Below are 19,181 nucleotides of genomic sequence, written 5' to 3'. Positions count from 1 at the left end.
TATAAGATGTTAATATTAGGGGAATCTAGGAGAGGCTTGTATATCTCTGCCAAATACCTCTAGAAAGAAAGTTTTTAAAGTTTGCTATGACAAATATAAACTTTTTGTCTTTTAAATTTTATTTTGTCCTATTTATTGTATCTTTTGTTCATTTTGAACTGTAAAGTTTTCACATTGTTCTTTAATTATAGAGCCCAGATCTGTAACACTTCAAGTTAAACTTTGATCTTTGTATATACAATATGTTTTGATCAAGAGTGTTATTTTGATTCAGCTATATCTTTGTAGAAATTCCAAATGTATAGATATAACTCATTGATATTGATTTAGTCACATTTTCTCATAGATGTTTAGGTTTTGACTTCGTCCTTTTGAGAGCTAATGTGCATTTATGTATTTATAAGGAAATCTTTTTCTTTGCCATTTCTTGTCAGCCTTCTAATATGGATAGAGCCAAGCCTACTTACACCTTCCTACAGAAGCAAAGTAGCGGTTGCTACTCACTTTCTATTACATCTAATCCAGATGAAGAATGGCGAGAAGTCAGGCACACGGGACCTGTTCAGAAGTATGTACTATCATAGGCTGTTTGTGATAGGTAGACACATTAGTAGTTTTCAGTCATGTTGCTGATTTTAAGTGGTTTGACTTTTTCTTTTTAATTGAGGTATAGTTGACATACAATATTATATTAGTTTCAGGTATATACCATAGTGGTTTGACAATAGTTTGCCTTTGTAAATATTTTGAGTTTTATTCTTAAAAAAAATTTTTTTTTTACATTTACTTATTTTTTGAGAGACATAGAGAGACAGAGCACAAGTTGGGGAGGGGCAGAGAGAGAAGGAGACACAGAATCTGAAGCAGGCTCCAGGCTCGGAGCTGTCAGCACAGAGCCTGATGCGGCGCTTGAACCCACAAACCGTGAGATCATGACCTGAGCCTAAGTCGGACACCCAACTGACTGAGCCACTCAGGTGCCCCAGTGTTTTGAGTTTTATTCTTACACTGATGGTTAGTGATAGAAATAACAATTTTTTATTTTAGAGAAAGTTAAAAACATTTATTAAGAAAACAGTGCCATTCCATTATTTTTAGTAAAGTATGCCTCAATTTAAGATACTTTGGAGTTTATCAGAACTTTCTTTTCTGAAGTTGCTATGTTACTCATATTTCCTCTTTTATATGTCTTCTTAGGGTGGTCAGGCAGAATAGGGATTCTGTGCATTTAAGGGTGACTTCTCTTCTTCTGTGTGATTCCTTTTTTCTGTTAAAAAAAAAAAGCAAGTTGGGGCGCCTGGGTGGCGCAGTCCGTTGGGCATCCGACTTCAGCCAGGTCACGATCTCGCGGTCCGTGAGTTCGAGCCCCGCGTCGGGCTCTGGGCTGATGGCTCAGAGCCTGGAGCCTGTTTCCGATTCTGTGTCTCCCTCTCTCTCTGCCCCTCCCCCGTTCATGCTCTGTCTCTCTCTGTCCCAAAAATAAATAAACGTTGAAAAAAAAATTAAAAAAAAAAAAAAAGCAAGTGAAAGAATAGGATAGAAAATAGCCAATAAAATACTAACTATCATATTAGCATTTAAAGTTTTCACATATTCTTATTTGATTTAAGTGCTTTGGTTGCCTAGATTAAATCAGTTGCAGTTGAGTCCATCTTCTTGAATCTTTCTAGTTCAAGAAGTATAGTTATACCTTTATTTTTTACTACATTTGTGCAGTGAGGACCATCCTGTCTATTCCAAGATTATAGTTGGAAACTCACAACTGCTCTTCTGAGTTTTAAGAAAAGGTGCCAGAAGAAAGATGCCTAATTAGTTGTCATCTGTTTCCTACTTTCTGGTTGTGTTATAATTACTTGTTTCCTATATTCTGTTAAGTTTTACATTATAAGCACTTTATTATAAGGAAACTTGCTTCTCTGCTCCCTTGTTATTTCTGTATTGTTTGGCTGTTGGTGTAGACTAGCCACAAGTAGAAGAACATAGTTTTTGACTGCTTGCTCTTTTGAATGGAAAGGAACTTGTCTTGGGGATTCAAACTTAGAGTTGGAAGGTAGAGCACAGGAAAATCTTTCATGGTTTATTACATCAGTGTGTTGAAAGTTAAAAATTGTGCAGAAGAGAGACATCTTAGATGGCATTATAACTGAGACATAACGTATTGGTTAGACAAATATGAGACTAGGTCACATGGGAAGGACTGGAAATGAAAAGATAATGGAAGTACTATTACTAGCTTCTGAAAATAAAGGAAAATATAATTGCTTGTATCCTGTCAATTATTTTTACTCTGTACATTATAGTTATTGAATACACTGCCCTAGTATTGTTCCATATAACAAATCTCTTTGATACTAGAATTTTCACTACCAATGTGTTTTAACTTTAGTTTTACTTTTTTAAGGTTGATTGTATATCCTCCACCACCTACTAAAGGGGGATTAGGAGTAACTAATGAAGATCTGGAATGCTTAGAAGAAGGAGAGTTTCTTAATGATGTAATCATTGATTTCTATCTTAAGTAAGTACAGTGATGAATGATTTCATTTGTTTTATCAGTTTTGATGTGAACTTTAAACTGCATGTCTATCACTGAAGTATTTTAACTCTAGATAAAAGTAACCTGCCAACAATTCAGATTTTAGAAATTTTTGCCGGGGCGCCAGGGTGGCTCAGTTGGTTAGGTGTTCGACTCTTGACTTCAGCTCAGGTCATGATCTCACAGTGGTGGGATTGAGCCCTGTGTTGGGCTCTGCACCAACAGGGTGGAACCTGCCTGGGATTCTCTCTCTCTCTCTCTCTCTCTCTCTCTCTCTCAAAATAAATACATGTTGAAAAAATTGTTTTGTTTGCCTACCGAGGTTTTCTACAGTTGACTACTTCAGTTTGTATATACTCCAGAAGAGTTGCTATTTTTTGTTTGTTTTAGTTTTTGTTTATTTGTTTATTTTTTTTATTTATACTTCTTAACTGTTGTATTACTGTGGTGAAGGAAGTATCTAAAAATTACAGATCACTTTGGGAAAGGAAAAGAAGCAACTCTGTAGTTATCTATTCTGTCTTCAAGTGCTGTAAGAGTTACCTGTCATTTAAAAAACCCATATCACTATGCCATTAAAAAATAATTTTCAACTTTGCATAGCTTAGTTGAAGGAATAGATAGGAAGGTTTTATAAACTTTGATGTAAAGTTTCTAGCCTGCCTCTTTCCTGAGTCCTATTGTTTACGTATACTAGCTTTATTCCAGTCACTCAGGCTCTGAATCTCTATCACTAGCCCTTCATCTCAGATACTGTACATTTGACCTCTAGAAGTTTGATCTGGGTCTTTTTTAATATCTTATACCTAGGGCCTCCATGAATTAGGGGGTTTTCCAGCCTGTCTGGTAAGAACAGGCACTATTCTTGTCACTGGCTCATTCCCTCTCATCTTTTCAGGTAGTTCTCACCCCAGCATTTTCCTCACACACATGCAATGGTCATTCTTCTAAATACTTGAGGAGGACGCTGCAGATGTCTGGAGTTCTGTTTATCTACGACTCTTCCCTTTTTAGTATTCTGATCTGTAAATTCTAGCTGTCTTGGTCTCTCCTGACTTTCAGCATCTCAATGTGGAGTCTGCCACCTGGGTTACTCCTTCCTGTGCTGCCACCTGTAAACTACCAAAACAGTAAACTGGGGCATGAGTGGAGCTCACCTTGTTTATTTCTCATTTCTCAAAGACCACTCTTCTTTGTTGCCTGATGTCTAGTGTTTTGAAGACTATTGATTCACATGTATTTTGTGTGATTTTTCGCTTTTTTCATCCAGGTGGGTAAATCTGGTCCCTATTGTTCTGTCTTGGCTGGAAGCAGAAGTCTTCATCATCATTGACTCTTCACCCTTCCTTCCCTATCTGTATACTCAGTTGCCAATTTTAGTAGATTCTGTCTCTCAAATTCATTTATTCTTTTTCTTCTGTCATCATGATTTCCTAGTACTTCTTACCTGAATTGTTATTCTGTCTTTTTAACTAGTGTCCTTGTATTTTTTATCTCTGTTTTCCTGTGCATTAGGTGTATTATGACCACCAGTATTCTTCTTAAACCACTCTATGAATGCAGTTCCCATTAGAAACTTATAGTAATTTCTTATTACCTGTCAAAATGAGTTCAGACCATCTGGCTTTTGAGAGTCTTGATAATATGACACTAATCTATCTCTTTAGCCTTTTACACGTATTTCATAGTCCAGCAAAATTGAATTATAAACAGTTTACTAAACAAAGCCTATTCTTAGTCACTCTTCTGCCTTAATGCCCTGCTCTCTTGTTTCTTGGAAGACTTTCCTCTTTATCTCAACCTGTTGAAGTTTTATTCCTCTTTCATGTTTCCTCTCAAATGGTACCTTCCTCAAAACTTTTCCTGATCTTCTAAACAGATATTATTAATTCCCATAATACTCCATTTGCATCTTTTTTATGTTATTTATAATATTTTTCTTTATTTTTTTAATGTTTATTTAATTTTTTTTTTAGAGAGAGTCAGAGCATGAGCAGGGGAGGGGCAGAAACAGAATCCAAAGCAGGCTCCAAGCTCTGAGCTGTCATCATAGAGCCGGACGTGGGGCTCGAACCCATGAACTGTAGGATCATGACCTGAGCCGAAGTCGGACACTTAACTGATTGAGTCACCCAGGCACCCCTTATTTTGCATTATTTTAAAGTTAGTTGGTGATTTTTATTTTTTTTTAAATTTTAATGTTTATTTCTGAGACAGAGAGAGACAGAGCATGAGTGGGGGAGGGGCAGAGAGAGAGGGAGACACAGAATCCGAAGCAGGCTCCAGGCTCTGAGCTGTCAGCATAGAACCTGATGCGGGGCTTGAACTCACAAACCATGAGATCATGACCTGAACCGAAGTCGGTCGCTCAACTGACTGAGCTACCCAAGTGCCCCAGTTAGTTGGTGATTTTATGATCATTCTTATTCTAAAGGTTAAGCATCTTATGTCTTTTTTTTTTTTAATTTTTTTTTAATGTTTATTTATTTTTGAGAGAGAGAGAGACAGAGCGCAAGTTGGGGAGGGGCAGAGAGAGAGGGAGACACAGAATCTGAAGCAGGCTCTGAGCTGTCAGCACAGAACCCAATGTGGGGCTAGATGAACGGTGACATCATGATGTGGCCTGAAGTTAGAGGCTTAACCAAGTGAGCCACCCAGGCACCTCCATCTTACTTATTTTTGTATCCGTATAATAGTGCCAAATTTATATTTGGTGAGATGAACTGGATCATATTGTTAGTCTTTATATGTTTTATTAGAATTAACAAATACAATTTTATTCCTAATTTATTTCCAGTAGTACTTTTCTATATTTCCTATTCACTAAATTACCTGTTTCTCTGTCTCATTGACGTATTTTCAGAGAAGATTCTAACTTTAGTGTTGTTTTTTTTTAAAATAATTTTTTAATGTTTTTATTTATTTTTGGGAGAGAGAATGCAAGTAAGGGAAGGGCAGAGAGAGAGAGAGAGAGAGAGAGAGGGAGGCACAGAATCAGAAGCAGGCTCCAGGCTCTGAGCTGTCAGCACAGAGCCCAATGTGGGGCTTGAACTCAGGAACCGTGAGAAGATGACCTGAGCCAAAGTTGGATAGTTAATCGACTGAACCACCCAGGCGCCCCCTAACTTTAGGTTTTAAATGACTTTCTATTTATTTTTTAAATTAAGGTGTAACTTTCAAGTAGTAAAGTACATAAATCTTAAGTGTGCAGCTAGTGAATGTTCACAAATGTATGCACCCATAATATCATCATTTAGATCAAGGTAAAGAACATTTCCAGCACACCAGAAGCATCCTTTGTGTCTCCTTCCATGTAGCAAAGCCTGTCCATAACCACATTTAAAAAAATGTCAAGTTGTATTTGTCTTCTATGCTTTTTTTCTTTTTTTTTTTTTTTTTTAATTTTTTTTTTCAACGTTTATTTATTTTCTTTGGGACAGAGAGAGACAGAGCATGAACGGGGGAGGGGCAGAGAGAGAGGGAGACAGAGAATCGGAAACAGGCTCCAGGCTCTGAGCCATCAGCCAGAGCCTGATGCGGGGCTCGAACTCACGGACCGCGAGATCGTGACCTGGCTAAAGTCGGACGCTTAACCGACTGCGCCACCCAGGCGCCCCTTTGCTTTTTTTCTTAAAGCAATTACAAGGTCATTTTTGAATCTGCAGAGATTCAAAACCAGAGTTAAGAATAGCAGAGTTCACTAATGTGAAGAGTTTAATCACTAAATGATTCATTTACAAGCTTATGTTGAAGAATTGTTTTAGTAGACATAGACTCAGGATTTATATATTGGACATATCTCACAGTAATTAAAATTTTTCTAGATTTATTTTAGGAGTGTCAGGGTTTCAATCTTATCTCTGTGTGGTATTTGATTAATATTTCCTTCTATACTCACTCCTCTGGATTGTAAGCTATATGGCAGCATGTACTACCCCCCCTTTCCCCATTTTATGTCTCTAATATAATTATGGTGCGTTGCACATGTTAGGAATTTGATAAGTAATTGTTAAGTAAATGAGTTAATAAGTGGGCAATTTCTGCTTTAAACAATCTTGATGGAAGGTGAGGTAAATAAAGAACAATTTTAGCTGGAATCTGAGCAGATTGCAAGATTGCTTTGAATCTAAGTGGTCATAAAAATGAAGATTTACAGAACACATAAGATAATTGGGGGAAGATTAGGTAAAATCTAAAAATAACTTCTGTGGTTTTGCTATTTTACAGATATCTTATATTGGAGAAGGCATCAGATGAACTTGTTGAACGAAGTCACATTTTTAGTAGCTTTTTCTATAAATGCTTGACAAGAAAAGAAAATAATTTGACTGAAGATAATCCAAATCTTTCGTAAGTCAGTCTTTCAGTGTACTTCAGTTTTAAGAGAAAAATATGCTGTGTTGATGCTCCTAGTAAAAAAAAACTTCTTACAGTTTTTCCTAGAGTGATCAGTATTACCATTTGTGCAGGCCTTTCAGCTCTTTCTCACCCCGCTGTTCTTTTCCCTATCAGAGGAGGCTGACTCTTGCAGGCTGCATTTCCAAGTGCATGTTCTGTGGGGGACACTGGAAGTTGGAGGGCAAGGGAGGAAAAAGTCAGGTTATTTCTTTCTTAACCTCTTTGCATTGGGCAGTGATTTTGGCAGTGGCTCTATTTCCTCTATGGGTCCCATCTTATTTATTTATTTTTTAAGTTTATTTATTGAGAGAGAGAGCAAGCGAGCGAACAAGCATGTGCACATGTGAGGGGAGGGGCAGAGAGAGAATCCCAAGCAGGCTCCACATTGTCAGCGTGGCACTCAACACAGGGCTCAATGCGGGGCTCAAACCCAAGAATCGTGAGATCAGAACCTGAGCCGAAATCTAGAGTTGGATGCTTAACTGACTGAGCCACCCAGGTGCCCCTATATTTAACTTATTTGATGGCTTCCTGTTCTATTTTATGTATATAGAAATTGATGGTTGGTACCATGCATTTAATCTTATGTTTTGTTTTAAGATTACGAGTCATTATTTGGCATAGCCACCTAGAAACTGATGAAATGAAAGCAAGTGGATTCTGCTGTGGTTTTAAATTTTAAAGTAATTTTTTAAAATTAGAAGTTACATGTTTGATCATATATAAAAGTAATATAAAACAGTGTTACATAAGTGGCATATTCCAGGGTAAGACATATATAAGGTACTAAGATACTATACTTCATATCTTATATACACACACATACACACAGTTGACCCTTGAACAACATGGATTTCAACCATGGGAGTCCATTTATATGCAGATTTTTTGGGATAAATACAGTGTACATGTATATACTGTAAATACTGCAAGTGTATTTTCTCTTCCTTATGATTCTCTCAACATTTTCTTTTCTTTAGCTTACTGTATTATAAAAATATATAATACATATACCACAAAATGTGTGTTAATTGGCTTTATGTTATCAGTAAAGCTTCTGGTCAACAGTAGGCTGTTAGTAGTAGTTAAGGTTTGGGAATCCAAAAATTATATAGGTGGATTTTTAACTCCATGGCGGGGCTCAGTTCCCCTATCCCCTCACAGGTAAATACTTAGGTTAATGCTTGGCCTGATATATATGTAATTAGTTATCACACAAAGAATTTCTACAAATCAGTAAAAAAATAAGAAGATAGCCACAAAGCAGAGTGGTAAGGGGTATAAACCTTAATGGTAAATAAATCTCTGACAAGACACTCCAACTACTAGTGTAAGGGAATTGCAGACTAAATGATGCACAAACTCATTACTATGGATTATGAGATGCTGAGAGATCTGGCTTCTGCCCGTCTCCCTACTCTCACCTCATGACATTCTTTCTCCTCACTTACCCTCCTTCAGCTCAGCCTTCCTCCTTTCAGTTTCCAAATATGCTAAGCTCTTTTCCTATTTTCTGACTGAAATTTCTTCTCCTGGCACTTTTTTTGTATTATAACATGGTTTGTGATCATTGGTTTGTTTGCTTGTCCTAAGGTTAAACTTCATGAGGTCATGGACTTTATCTGTCTTATTTTCTACTCTGTCCCAGTGCCTTTTGCTCAGTGCTTGTAACATACTAGGAGCTCGAAAGAGAATAATAATATATTTTATTGAATGGGAGAGAACGCTTAGACATATAATTAAAGATCTTCCAAAGAGTTAGGAACTGAGAATAAGAGATTATATTGTGTTTCCCATAACCTCTCCCATTCTCCTTGTTCCATCTAGTGTCTAATATATCAATCAAATAAGTCCAGTATGATCAGGAAATCAAACACCAACATAACAAAACAAAAGAAAACCAGGTGTCTATCTTTAAGATTTTCAAATGGAAAAGCAAATTAATAGGCTATGCACTATTTGAAAATAATTGTTCATAATCATTATAATGATTGGGTCATTCTGAAACAAAATTCAGTAAACATGTGACTTCTGATCATTTTATGAAGTTAAAGTCTACATAGTGTCTAATTCCTACCACCTTTTATTAGCTCATTCTAAATTCCATCTTCTCCTAATGTTTACTCCTGTGAGTATGGTTAAATATTCAGATGAACAGGGATGGGACAAAGATTTCTTTTCCTATATTACTTGGTATATAAATATAAAACAACTTATTTAATTCCTTGCATAAAAAGGAGGTTCTTGGGGGCGCCAAGGTAGCTCAGTTGGTTAAGCCTCTGACTTTGGCTCAGGTCATGATGTCACAGTTCATGGGTTTGAGCCCTGCATCAGGCTCTGTGCTGGTAGCTCAGAGCCTGGAGCCTGCTTCAGATTCTGTGTCTCCCTCTCTCTCTGCCCCTCCCCTGCTCCAGCTCTGTCTCTCTTTGTCTCAAAAATACACATTAAAAAAAAAAAAAATTCTTGGAGGCCCTGAGCCAGAAGTTACACACCACCTCTTTTCTAAAACTTTTTTTTAAGCAAGACTTTGAAAGTCATTTTTTTTAAGTTTTACTTTTTAAATGTTTATTTTTTTTAATTTTTATTTTAGAGCATGAACAGGGAGAGGGGCAGAGGGGGAGAGAGAGAATCTTAAGCAGGCTTCATGGTCAGAGCCTGACGCTGGGCTCGATCCTATGACCCTGGGATCATGACCTGCGCCAAAATCAAGAGTTGAATGGTTAACCAACTGAGCCACTCAGGCACCCCCCTTAAAACTTTTTTTTGATATTCAAACTTGGTGTAATATCTTCCTACCTTATTTTCCTGATAAGATAAAGAAAAGAAACAATTATTTGTGTGTCCTAGTTCTTTTCTAGGTGGCTTTTCTAAATGCTATAACATAATTCCTTTGTGTCCCTTATGACACTTATATTTTAGCCATGGTTTTTTTCTACCCTCTTCATTTTGTGAACTCCTTAAGGGCAGCGTGGGTGATTTTTATTATTTATTCTTAAGAACCTAATAAATCTATGTTGAAGAAGTAAATGAAAGATGGATGAATAGTGGGTATTTTCAACTCATTGTCTTATAATTTCCTTATATATAAAATGAAAGGAGATGACTGTCATCTTTAAAAAATTCTAAGAATATATGCCTCATTCCTCCTGTTAACTTTAACACCTCCCTCATCACAGGTATAACATTTAGACAATTCTTTTAAGGTTTAATGATAATATTTTTATCATGCCCAGATGGAACTAAAGTAAATAAATAGGTTTAGCTGTTTACATACAGTTACTGAGCTATTTTTGGAGTCTATAAACCATTTTATAAATTGCTCCTTCTATTCTATCTATGACATTGTTTATAAACAGTCATTAAGTTTAACAACAATTAGAAATTAATGAAAGGAAATGAGTATTATATATCTTAATATGCATTAAATATTATATATCTTGAAGAAGATGGTTAAGTAAACTGAATCTCACATTTTTCAGTGTATAAAAATGACTCCTGAAATCTGTATCTTCAATTTTTAATTTTTTATATGTAAAATACATGTATCTTTCATATTCCCAGAATGGCACAGAGGAGACATAAAAGAGTAAGAACATGGACTCGTCACATAAACATCTTTAACAAAGATTACATCTTTGTGCCTGTAAATGAGTCGTGAGTATTTCGGATTATTTAAAAACAAAATTGGAGAGTACAGAAAAAAATATTTTGTGCATTTTTAGATTAATAATCAGTAAAAGGTATGGGTATGCATCTCAAGTACTATGTTTAAATTTTCCAAAGAAGTAGCTAAAACTATGAGTGACTATATTAGATTTTGGTTTGACAAATGGTCATATTGTAAATATAGTAGAAAAAATAAAAATGACAAATGCCCATAAGACTGTAATGACTGAGACATTGAATTTTTCTTTTTTGGGCTCAAAAGAATTTCTTACTAAGTAAAAGATGAAAAGATTTTAGAATAAACCTTAAAATATTTAAGAGAACAAACTGTTTAAGCACTAACAGAAAAAAGATGATGCTATGAGTTTATTTATTAAAGCAGTTCTTCAATAGGAAGCACTGATTATATGAAAGTAAATAAATTTGAAATAACTCAGATTTTACCCTAAGTAGTCTTACTACTCATTTAATTACTTTTGGAATGTGTGGTCCGTGTTATGTCAGATATTACAGTGTAGTTAATTGGTATGAAGTTTGTTTTACCCACTTTCTCAGCTGTAGATCCAAAACACATTGCTCTGTATTGTTTAGATTTCGTGTTATTAAGATTGTGTTTCTTTTTCAACAGATCTCATTGGTATCTTGCTGTCATTTGTTTTCCATGGTTAGAAGAAGCTGTATATGAAGATTTTCCACAAACTGTATCCCAGCACTCACAGGCTCAGCCATCTCAACATGACAACAAAATAATAGGTGGTAAACTTAATGTAGATACTGTTTTTAATGATGATGACAACAGTAGAATGATTATAGTGAACAATATGAGGTTAAAAGATGGTATATATATATATATATATATATATATATATATATATATATATATAAGGGAGGGAGGGAGGGAGGGAAGGGGAGAGAGAGAGAGAGAGAGAGAGAGAGACAAACAGACAAAGGGGGAGGGACAGAAGGAGCCAGAGAGAGAATCTGAAGTAGGCTCCATGCTCAGCAGAGTCCAGTGTGGGGCTCATCTCACAACCATGAGATCATGAACTGAACTGAAATCAAGAGTTGGATGCTCAACTGACTGAACTACCCAGGAGCCCTGGTGGTAGTATTTTTTTTTTTTTTTAATGAAACTAGTAGAAAGAATAAGAAATCTGAAATTTTCATATAGATGCCAAACCTCATGTATAGACAAAATGTAATTCTTAAGTTATAATGTTATGTCAAGTTTTATCATAGCATTTTTTATAAAATAATCTTGCTAACATGACTAAGAATTCATACTATGGATCTTCAGGCATAGACCAGTTCAGGTCTTTGGCCTCCTTTGTTAAGTTTATTCCTAGGTATTGTATTCTTTTTTTTTTTTTTTACTAGTAAAGAAACTAAACCAATTATCAAAAACCAAAGAAAAAAATCAATGACCAGATAAATTCACAGATGAATTCTACCAAACATGTAAAGAAGAGTTAGTGTCTACTGTCTTCAAACTATTCCCCCCCGCCAAAAAAAAGAAGAGAGGCTTCCAAATTGATTCAATGAGGCCAGCATTACTCTGATACTGAAGCCAGACAAAGACACTAAAAAACAAGAAAAGTACAAGCCAATATCCCTGATGAACACAAAAGGAAAAGTCATCAGCAAAATATTAACAAACTGAATCCAAAACTACATTTAAAGACAGTTGAGTGGGATTTATTCCAGCTATGAAAGGATGGTTCAGTATCTGCAAATCAACCAACGTGACACATCACATTAACAAATTAAAGGATAAAAACCATTTGCTCATCTTAAAAGATGCAGAAAAAGGATCCATTCATGATAAAAACTCCCAACAAAGTGGGTTTAGAGGGAACATAGTTCAACAGCATCATAAAGCCCATGAATGACAACCCATACCTAACATCATACTTATGGAGAAAAGCTAAAAGCTTCTCCTTTACGATCAGGAACAAAGATGTCCACTGTCACCACTTTCATTCAGCATAGTACTGAAGTCCAGCAATTAGACAAGAAAATAAAGAAAAGGCAACCAAATTGGTAAGGTAGAAGTAAAATTGTCACTATATGAAGTAAAAATGTCACTATATATATATATATACATATATATATATATATATATATATATCCATGGCTATATATATATATTCTGCTACTTTGTTATTAGTATATAGAACTGCAACAAATTTCTATACATTAATTTTGTATCTTGCAACCCTACTGAATTAATTTATTTTAAGAGTTTTTTGGTGGTGAAATCCCACATTTTTTCTCAATTTAAATGAACACATTTCTTGTTAATGCTAGTAAACTGACTAGGTTTACTTAAAATTTTTAAAATTCTTACTTAAACTTCAGGTCTCTTAAACTTCTTCCATGATTTTTCTTATGTTACAACCCAAATGTTAATTCAGTAAGCAAATAAGCCTACTTATTTTGAGAAAAAAGAAAATTACATGTTTTATAGCTGTAGTCTAAGCAGTAGGCAGAATATTAATAGCCATTGCCATCAATACTGGTCCAAACCACATCTAAATACTTGATATTAGATATAAAATAAGCACTCATTATTGCTTTATTATTTCTAACTAGATAATGATGTACATACTACTTCGACACTGTCCTTGGGCACAGAGGATTCCCAAGTAAGTGTGTTCTTTATAGATATGAAAGAAGGAATCTTTTCTATTGTTATTTTTTAGTTTTTATTTCATTTATTTCCACCCTGGTCTTTATTATTTCCTTCCTTCTACTACCTTTGGGCTTTGTTGGATCTAACTTTTCTAGTTTCTTTAGGTGTAAGGTTAGATTGTTTATTTGAAATTTTTCTTATTTGTTGAGGTATGCCTATATCACTATAAACTAACCTCTTAGAACTGCTTTCCTAGCATCCCAAAGATTTTGGGCTAATGTGTTTTCATTTTCATTTGTTGCCATGTAGTTTTGTGATTTCCTCCTTGAGTTCTTTGTTGACCCATTGGTTGTTTAATAGGTTTAGTGTCCACATTTTTAGGTTCTGTTAACTTTTCTTTTTCTTTTTTCTTTTTTTTTTGAATGTTTATTTTTGAGAGAGAGAGAGAGACAGAGCAAGAGCGGGGGAGGGGCAGAGAGAGAGGGAGACACAGAATCCAAAGCAGGTTCCAGGCTCTGAGCTGTCAGCACAGAGCCTGAGGCGGGGCTCGAACTCACCAGCCGTGAGATCATGACCTGAGCCGAAGTCAGACACTCAACCGACTGAGCCACCCAGGCACCCCTAACTTTTCTTTTATGGACTTCCAAACTGTTATGTATGGTCTAGATTTGGTGTCTTAATTGATTAAGGTAGCCACCTCGCGATTTTTTTTTTTTTTTTTTTTTTTTTTGTATGTATAGACAGTAGCAGCCTTGCTATCCTGGCAGAGGCTTATGTCTTTACTGTTACTGGTATAGGGTGGGCAGAAGAAAGGAAGTTTCCTTTTCTGTTCTAACAGTGGCACAATAGGAGACCTTCTACTTGCTTGTACAACAGTCTTCCCAAATTAAGTTCCTTAGACCAACTGTTGTAAGATGCAGAGTATGATAAAAAGGATTGTAAGGTCAGTTAAGTTGGTTAAACTCTTGTGTCCTATTCATCTCTTAAAGATTCACTGTTACATTAGAATAATAAAGGTACTAAGAAGTTATGCATTAAAGAATTCTGCTTAAATTTGGCCTGTTGTTTCCCAGATTTATCTCCAGTGACATCATACATTGAGTTAGAGAATGTATGTAAAGGCAGGTTAAATTAACTTGTTTATCTTTGCTTGAGATGGTAACTCTGAATAGAAGTAATTAAAGTTCTAGGTTGTTTTTTAGGCTATGTCAAAGTTCTAGAACTTCTTGAAGCTACATGTAAAAGTATAAGATACTGTTTCACTAGTATAAGAAAATAAATCAATGAATTTCTGAAAAAACAACATTGGCTCACTTTAGATGATGAAAAGGACTCTTACTTGAAATTTTAATTTCAGAGTATTTCAAACATTTTAAAGAATAACTGAACACTAATGTATTCAAACTGGTTTTAATTGCAAAGCCATAAAAATTCCTGTTTTATTTCAGAGTACCGAGACAAATATATCAGTACCAGTACCAAAGAAAATGTGTAAAAGGTAGGTACATGCTATAATAATAGTTTTCTCAGATATTTAAGTTTAATTCATGTACAAGTATGTACATCTTGATTTCTTCTTTTGATTTTCATAGGCCATGCATTCTCATACTAGATTCCTTGAAAGCTGCTTCTATACAAAACACAGTTCAGAATTTACGAGAGTAAGTAATGACAATTTTTCTCTCAGTCTGTTATCTAAAATCTCAATAATTTTGAAGCTACGATATTTAAGAATTACTGAAAAGACTGTATCAGGAATTATATTTTATTATTATTTTTTTTTAATTTTTTTTTTTTAACGTTTATTTATTTTTGGGACAGAGAGAGACAGAGCATGAACGGGGGAGGGGCAGAGAGAGAGGGAGACACAGAATCGGAAACAGGCTCCAGGCTCCGAGCCATCAGCCCAGAGCCTGACGCGGGGCTCGAACTCCCGGACCGCGAGATCGTGACCTGGCTGAAGTCGGACGCTAAACCGACTGCGCCACCCAGGCGCCCCAGGAATTATATTTTATTATGTATTTAGATGAGGTCTACAATGTAATCAATAATAAACATCCCCTATTGTATGTTAATATTAAAACACTAATATTTCTCAGATAATAACTTGTATATATTGAAAGTAAAATCAAAATTTGTATTCATAACTGAACAAAAAGCATAATTTTACAAAGGAGCGTTGCAGCTATTAGTGGTTATCAAAAGTATCATTTTAGAGAAAATAAGAACTCTTTCACCTTTTTATTACTTCTGTGTGTATATATTGGGGAGCCTGGCTGTCTCAGTTGTAGAGCAAGCATGTGACTCTTGATCTCAGGGTCTTGAGTTTAAGCCCCATGTTGAGTGTGGAGCTTGCTCAAAAAAAAAGGGGGTTGGTATTTGTGTGTGTATATAAGTGTGTGTGTGTATATGTATGTGTGTAATTTTGTAATTACTGTAGGATCTGGAAACAACTGGGAACTCAAGTTTTAAAGTAATTTATTAGTTTAGTAATTAACAAATTTAGTAATTTGTTAGTAATATAAATGAGCTTATGTGTGTGAGTTATGAAAGTTGGATTGTTGAAAAAAGTCTAGCTTTTAGTTAGAAACTCAGATGATTTTCTTTTAAATAGCAACCCTTGAAGCCTCACATATTATAATTTGTACTGTTAAACTTGGAAATTTGACTTGAGGCAACACATTTGGTAGCAATTATTTTCCATCTTTGTGTTGAATAATAGTAAAGAGATTTCTACTAGAGTCACTCTACTTTTTTGATGATTCAAGGTATTTAGAAGTAGAGTGGGAAGTTAAACGAAAAACTCATCGTGAATTCAGCAAAACAAACATGGTGGACCTATGCCCTAAAGTTCCTAAACAAGATAATAGCAGTGATTGTGGAGTATATTTACTGCAGTATGTGGAGAGCTTCTTTAAGGTATGTAAAAATTCTTTATTCACAGTTACCAGCATATAATTACAAATTACTGGGCAAACAAAGAAGCAAAATATTACAGGTAATCAAGAAAGAAAAAGTAAATCACATATAATCCAGATATTAGAGTTATTTAATGGAATAAGAACTTTAAAATGATTTGAATAATACGTTAGAGAGAATAGAGTGAACAAAATGGATGAAAAGATGGAACCTGCTAAAAACGATCACGTGGGTATTCTACAGCTAAAATTTCATAATAATATATCTGAAATTAAGAATTTATTGGCACTGGGGTGCCTGCATGGCTCAGTTGGTTAAGCATCCTTCTTCGACTCAGGTCATGATCTCAAGCCCCGTGTCGGGCTCTGTGCTGACAGCTAGCTCAGAGCCTGGAGCCTGTCTTCAAGATTCTGTGTCTCCCTCTCTTTCTGTCCCTCCCCTGCTCAGGCTGTCTCTCTCTCTCCCTGTCTCAAAAATAAATAGAACATAAGAAAAAAAAAAGAATTTATTGGGACTTGTGATGAATACTCGGCATTGTATGCAAGTGATGAATCACTAAATCCTACACCTGAAATTAATATTATACATGTATTAACTAACGAATTTAAATAAAAACTTGGAAGAAAAAATAGGAACTTATTGCTTGAGTTTAATAGCAGACTTGGATGTAGCAGAAGACAGGATTAGAATTAAAAAAAAAAAAAAGAGCAATAGGGGCACCTGGGTGGCTCAGTTGGTTAAGCATCTGGCTCTTGATTTTGGCTCAGGTCACAATCTCACAGTTTGTGGGTTCAAGCTCCACGTTGGGCTCTGCACTGACAGTGTGCAGCCTGCTTGCGATTCTCTCTCTCTGCCCTTCCCCTGCTCACTGTCTCTCTCTCAAAATAAATAAACTTCCATAAATGAGTAAATAAACAAATAAATAGGGCAATAGAAAGTATTCAACTGTATTTGAGAGAGAAAAAAGAACGTAAAGAACAGAATAGACAAGTGTGATGTGAGTAAAAAATTTGAATTTACATGTAATTGGAGTTCCAGAAAGATTAGGTTGGAAGAGAAAGGCAGACAAAAATTTGAAGGAAAAATTTCAAAACTAAAAGACCCATATATTCAAGAAGCTCAGAAAGCCATAAGCTAGATGAGTACAGTGACAAGCATGAGTGTTCTTTTCTAGCTCATCAGCCATGCTATAGGTAACAGTATTGAAGACATTTTAAAAGCAAGGGACCACTCTTTGCTTTTTAAACCGTCAGCTCATTACTTCAGTCATTACCAGGGTTACTTGTGAGGCCCCTCTCCTCTCTCTGGAGGTCAGGGAGGCGAGACTGAAAGTTCCAACTCTCTAATTACATTGTTGGTTGTCTTGGCAACCAGCCCCATTTTTTTTGGTGTGGTGTTACAAAGGTGGGTACAGAAGCAGGGTATTTTTGACTAGAAGCTTGCTTGGAGAATTCTTTTTTTTCATATTTATTTTTCTTTATTCTGAGAGAGCATGAGTGGGTGAGAGGCAGAGACAGAGAGACAATCCCAAGCAGGCTCTCCATTGTTAGTGCAGAAGCCAGCACGGGGCTCCTTACCACCCCCTGCCCAAACCATGAGATCATGACCTGAGCCGAGATCAAGATTTGGACAATTAACTGACTGAGCCACCCAGGTGCCCCTTGCTTGGAGAATTCTTAAAGGTACTTTCAGCATGTGAGGGTTATAGTATACAGTTGGAACTTTTGATATAATTGGGGAGGAATGAAAATATATAGTTTTAGGTGAATTGTATAGTATGTGAATTCTATCTCAGTAAAGTTGCTATTTTAAAAAGTTAGCAATTTTTCAGGGTGCCTGGCTGGCTTAGCCAGAAGAGCATGTGACGCTTGATCTCAAAGTCATGACTTGGAGCCCCATGTGGGGTGTAGAGAGGACTTAACTTAAAAATAAAAAGCTAAAAAAAGTTAGGAATTTTTCATTTCTTGTAAAATGAAACTAAAACAAGTTTGAATTGTCCTGCTAAAGGGATTTCATTTTCTTTTCTCTCATTAGGATCCTATTGTTAATTTTGAACTTCCAATTCATTTGGAGAAATGGTTTCCTCGTCATGTAATAAAGACCAAACGGGAAGATATTCGAGAGCTCATTTTGAAACTTCATTTACAGCAACAGAAGGGCAGCAGTAGCTAGTTAATCTGTACAAACATGACACAGATGTCCTATAAGATTACTGGAAAGCTGCTTACCAGCATTTGTGTTAGTCAGCTCACAGAGAAGAAAATAACTTGTGGTAGTTTTATAAGTCATTGAACATTATTTAAAATAAATAAGGTATATTATTAGATTGTTGGGATCTGGTAGATGTAGTGGAAAATGGGGGTGATATAGAGAAACTTATTAGAAATTAAACTTTCATAAATATTTGATATTTTTCTGATCAAATTTGCTTCTGATTATGCAATAGCATATGTAAATGTGGGAATGTTTTGTAGATAATAAAACCAAGTGATCTGTACTTCCATATAACTGGGAGTTGAGGGGAGTTAGGTCCTCCCTGGTGCCAGCCCCAGTGCTTGTCACATTTGTTGACAAGTCACATTATATTGTAATACTATTCTTTGCGGCTCAAGCATGCAATATGAATACTATGTATTTTTTTAAAGAAGAATTTAGTATTAAGGCTTCAGAAAATGCCATTTACGGCATCCTTTCTGTATAGTGTAAAAGAAGACATGATGTTAGGAAGATGATTGAAATTGACTCTTTCAAAGCGCAGCTTATTTTTCTCAGTTGCTAAATGGAATTGTTACTCTGCTGTGATTGTTACATGTTTTCTTTTTCTTTTGATGTCATATATGGGGATCTGGGAAATTAGTTCATTCATTCAGAATGAAATTTGGAACAAAAAAAATTTAGCTACCCAAAATAGGTTTTTACAATGACATATGTAGCTCAACATAGTTCTTTGAGGTAATAGCTATACCAATATTGACTTCTATCCTATTCTGATATCCTAGAATATACGTACCCACTTTCTGTAAGTATCAA

The 19,181-nt window shown here is 35.5% G+C and overlaps 1 protein-coding gene across 7 annotated transcripts in view; it reads left to right on the top strand.

Annotated features, from left to right (window-relative positions):
- The window catches only part of SENP7 (SUMO specific peptidase 7), a 154,259-nt gene that overhangs the window by 134,218 nt on the left and 860 nt on the right, over positions 1–19,181 (top strand). For 6 of the 7 annotated variants that reach the window (XM_040484378.1, XM_040484381.1, XM_040484380.1 and 3 more), the window contains 10 exons: positions 435–568; positions 2,402–2,518; positions 6,764–6,886; positions 10,496–10,588; positions 11,229–11,353; positions 13,193–13,245; positions 14,681–14,730; positions 14,825–14,893; positions 16,001–16,151; positions 18,186–19,181. The exon at positions 18,186–19,181 is cut by the window's right edge and continues 860 nt beyond it. In XM_040484378.1, the coding sequence (XP_040340312.1) occupies positions 435–568; positions 2,402–2,518; positions 6,764–6,886; positions 10,496–10,588; positions 11,229–11,353; positions 13,193–13,245; positions 14,681–14,730; positions 14,825–14,893; positions 16,001–16,151; positions 18,186–18,323 (1,053 nt within the window). In that variant the 3' untranslated portion in view covers positions 18,324–19,181. The remainder of the gene's footprint in view (positions 1–434; positions 569–2,401; positions 2,519–6,763; positions 6,887–10,495; positions 10,589–11,228; positions 11,354–13,192; positions 13,246–14,680; positions 14,731–14,824; positions 14,894–16,000; positions 16,152–18,185) is intronic. The other variant, XM_040484379.1, reaches the window with a different exon arrangement.

The sequence above is a fragment of the Herpailurus yagouaroundi genome, unplaced genomic scaffold, assembly GCF_014898765.1.
Source record: "Herpailurus yagouaroundi ecotype Mexico unplaced genomic scaffold, PumYag 162, whole genome shotgun sequence".
In the NCBI taxonomy this organism is placed as follows: Eukaryota; Metazoa; Chordata; class Mammalia; order Carnivora; family Felidae; genus Herpailurus; species Herpailurus yagouaroundi.
The sequence above is the reverse complement of the archived record's forward strand: the minus strand, read 5'-3'. Positions and strand labels throughout refer to the sequence as shown.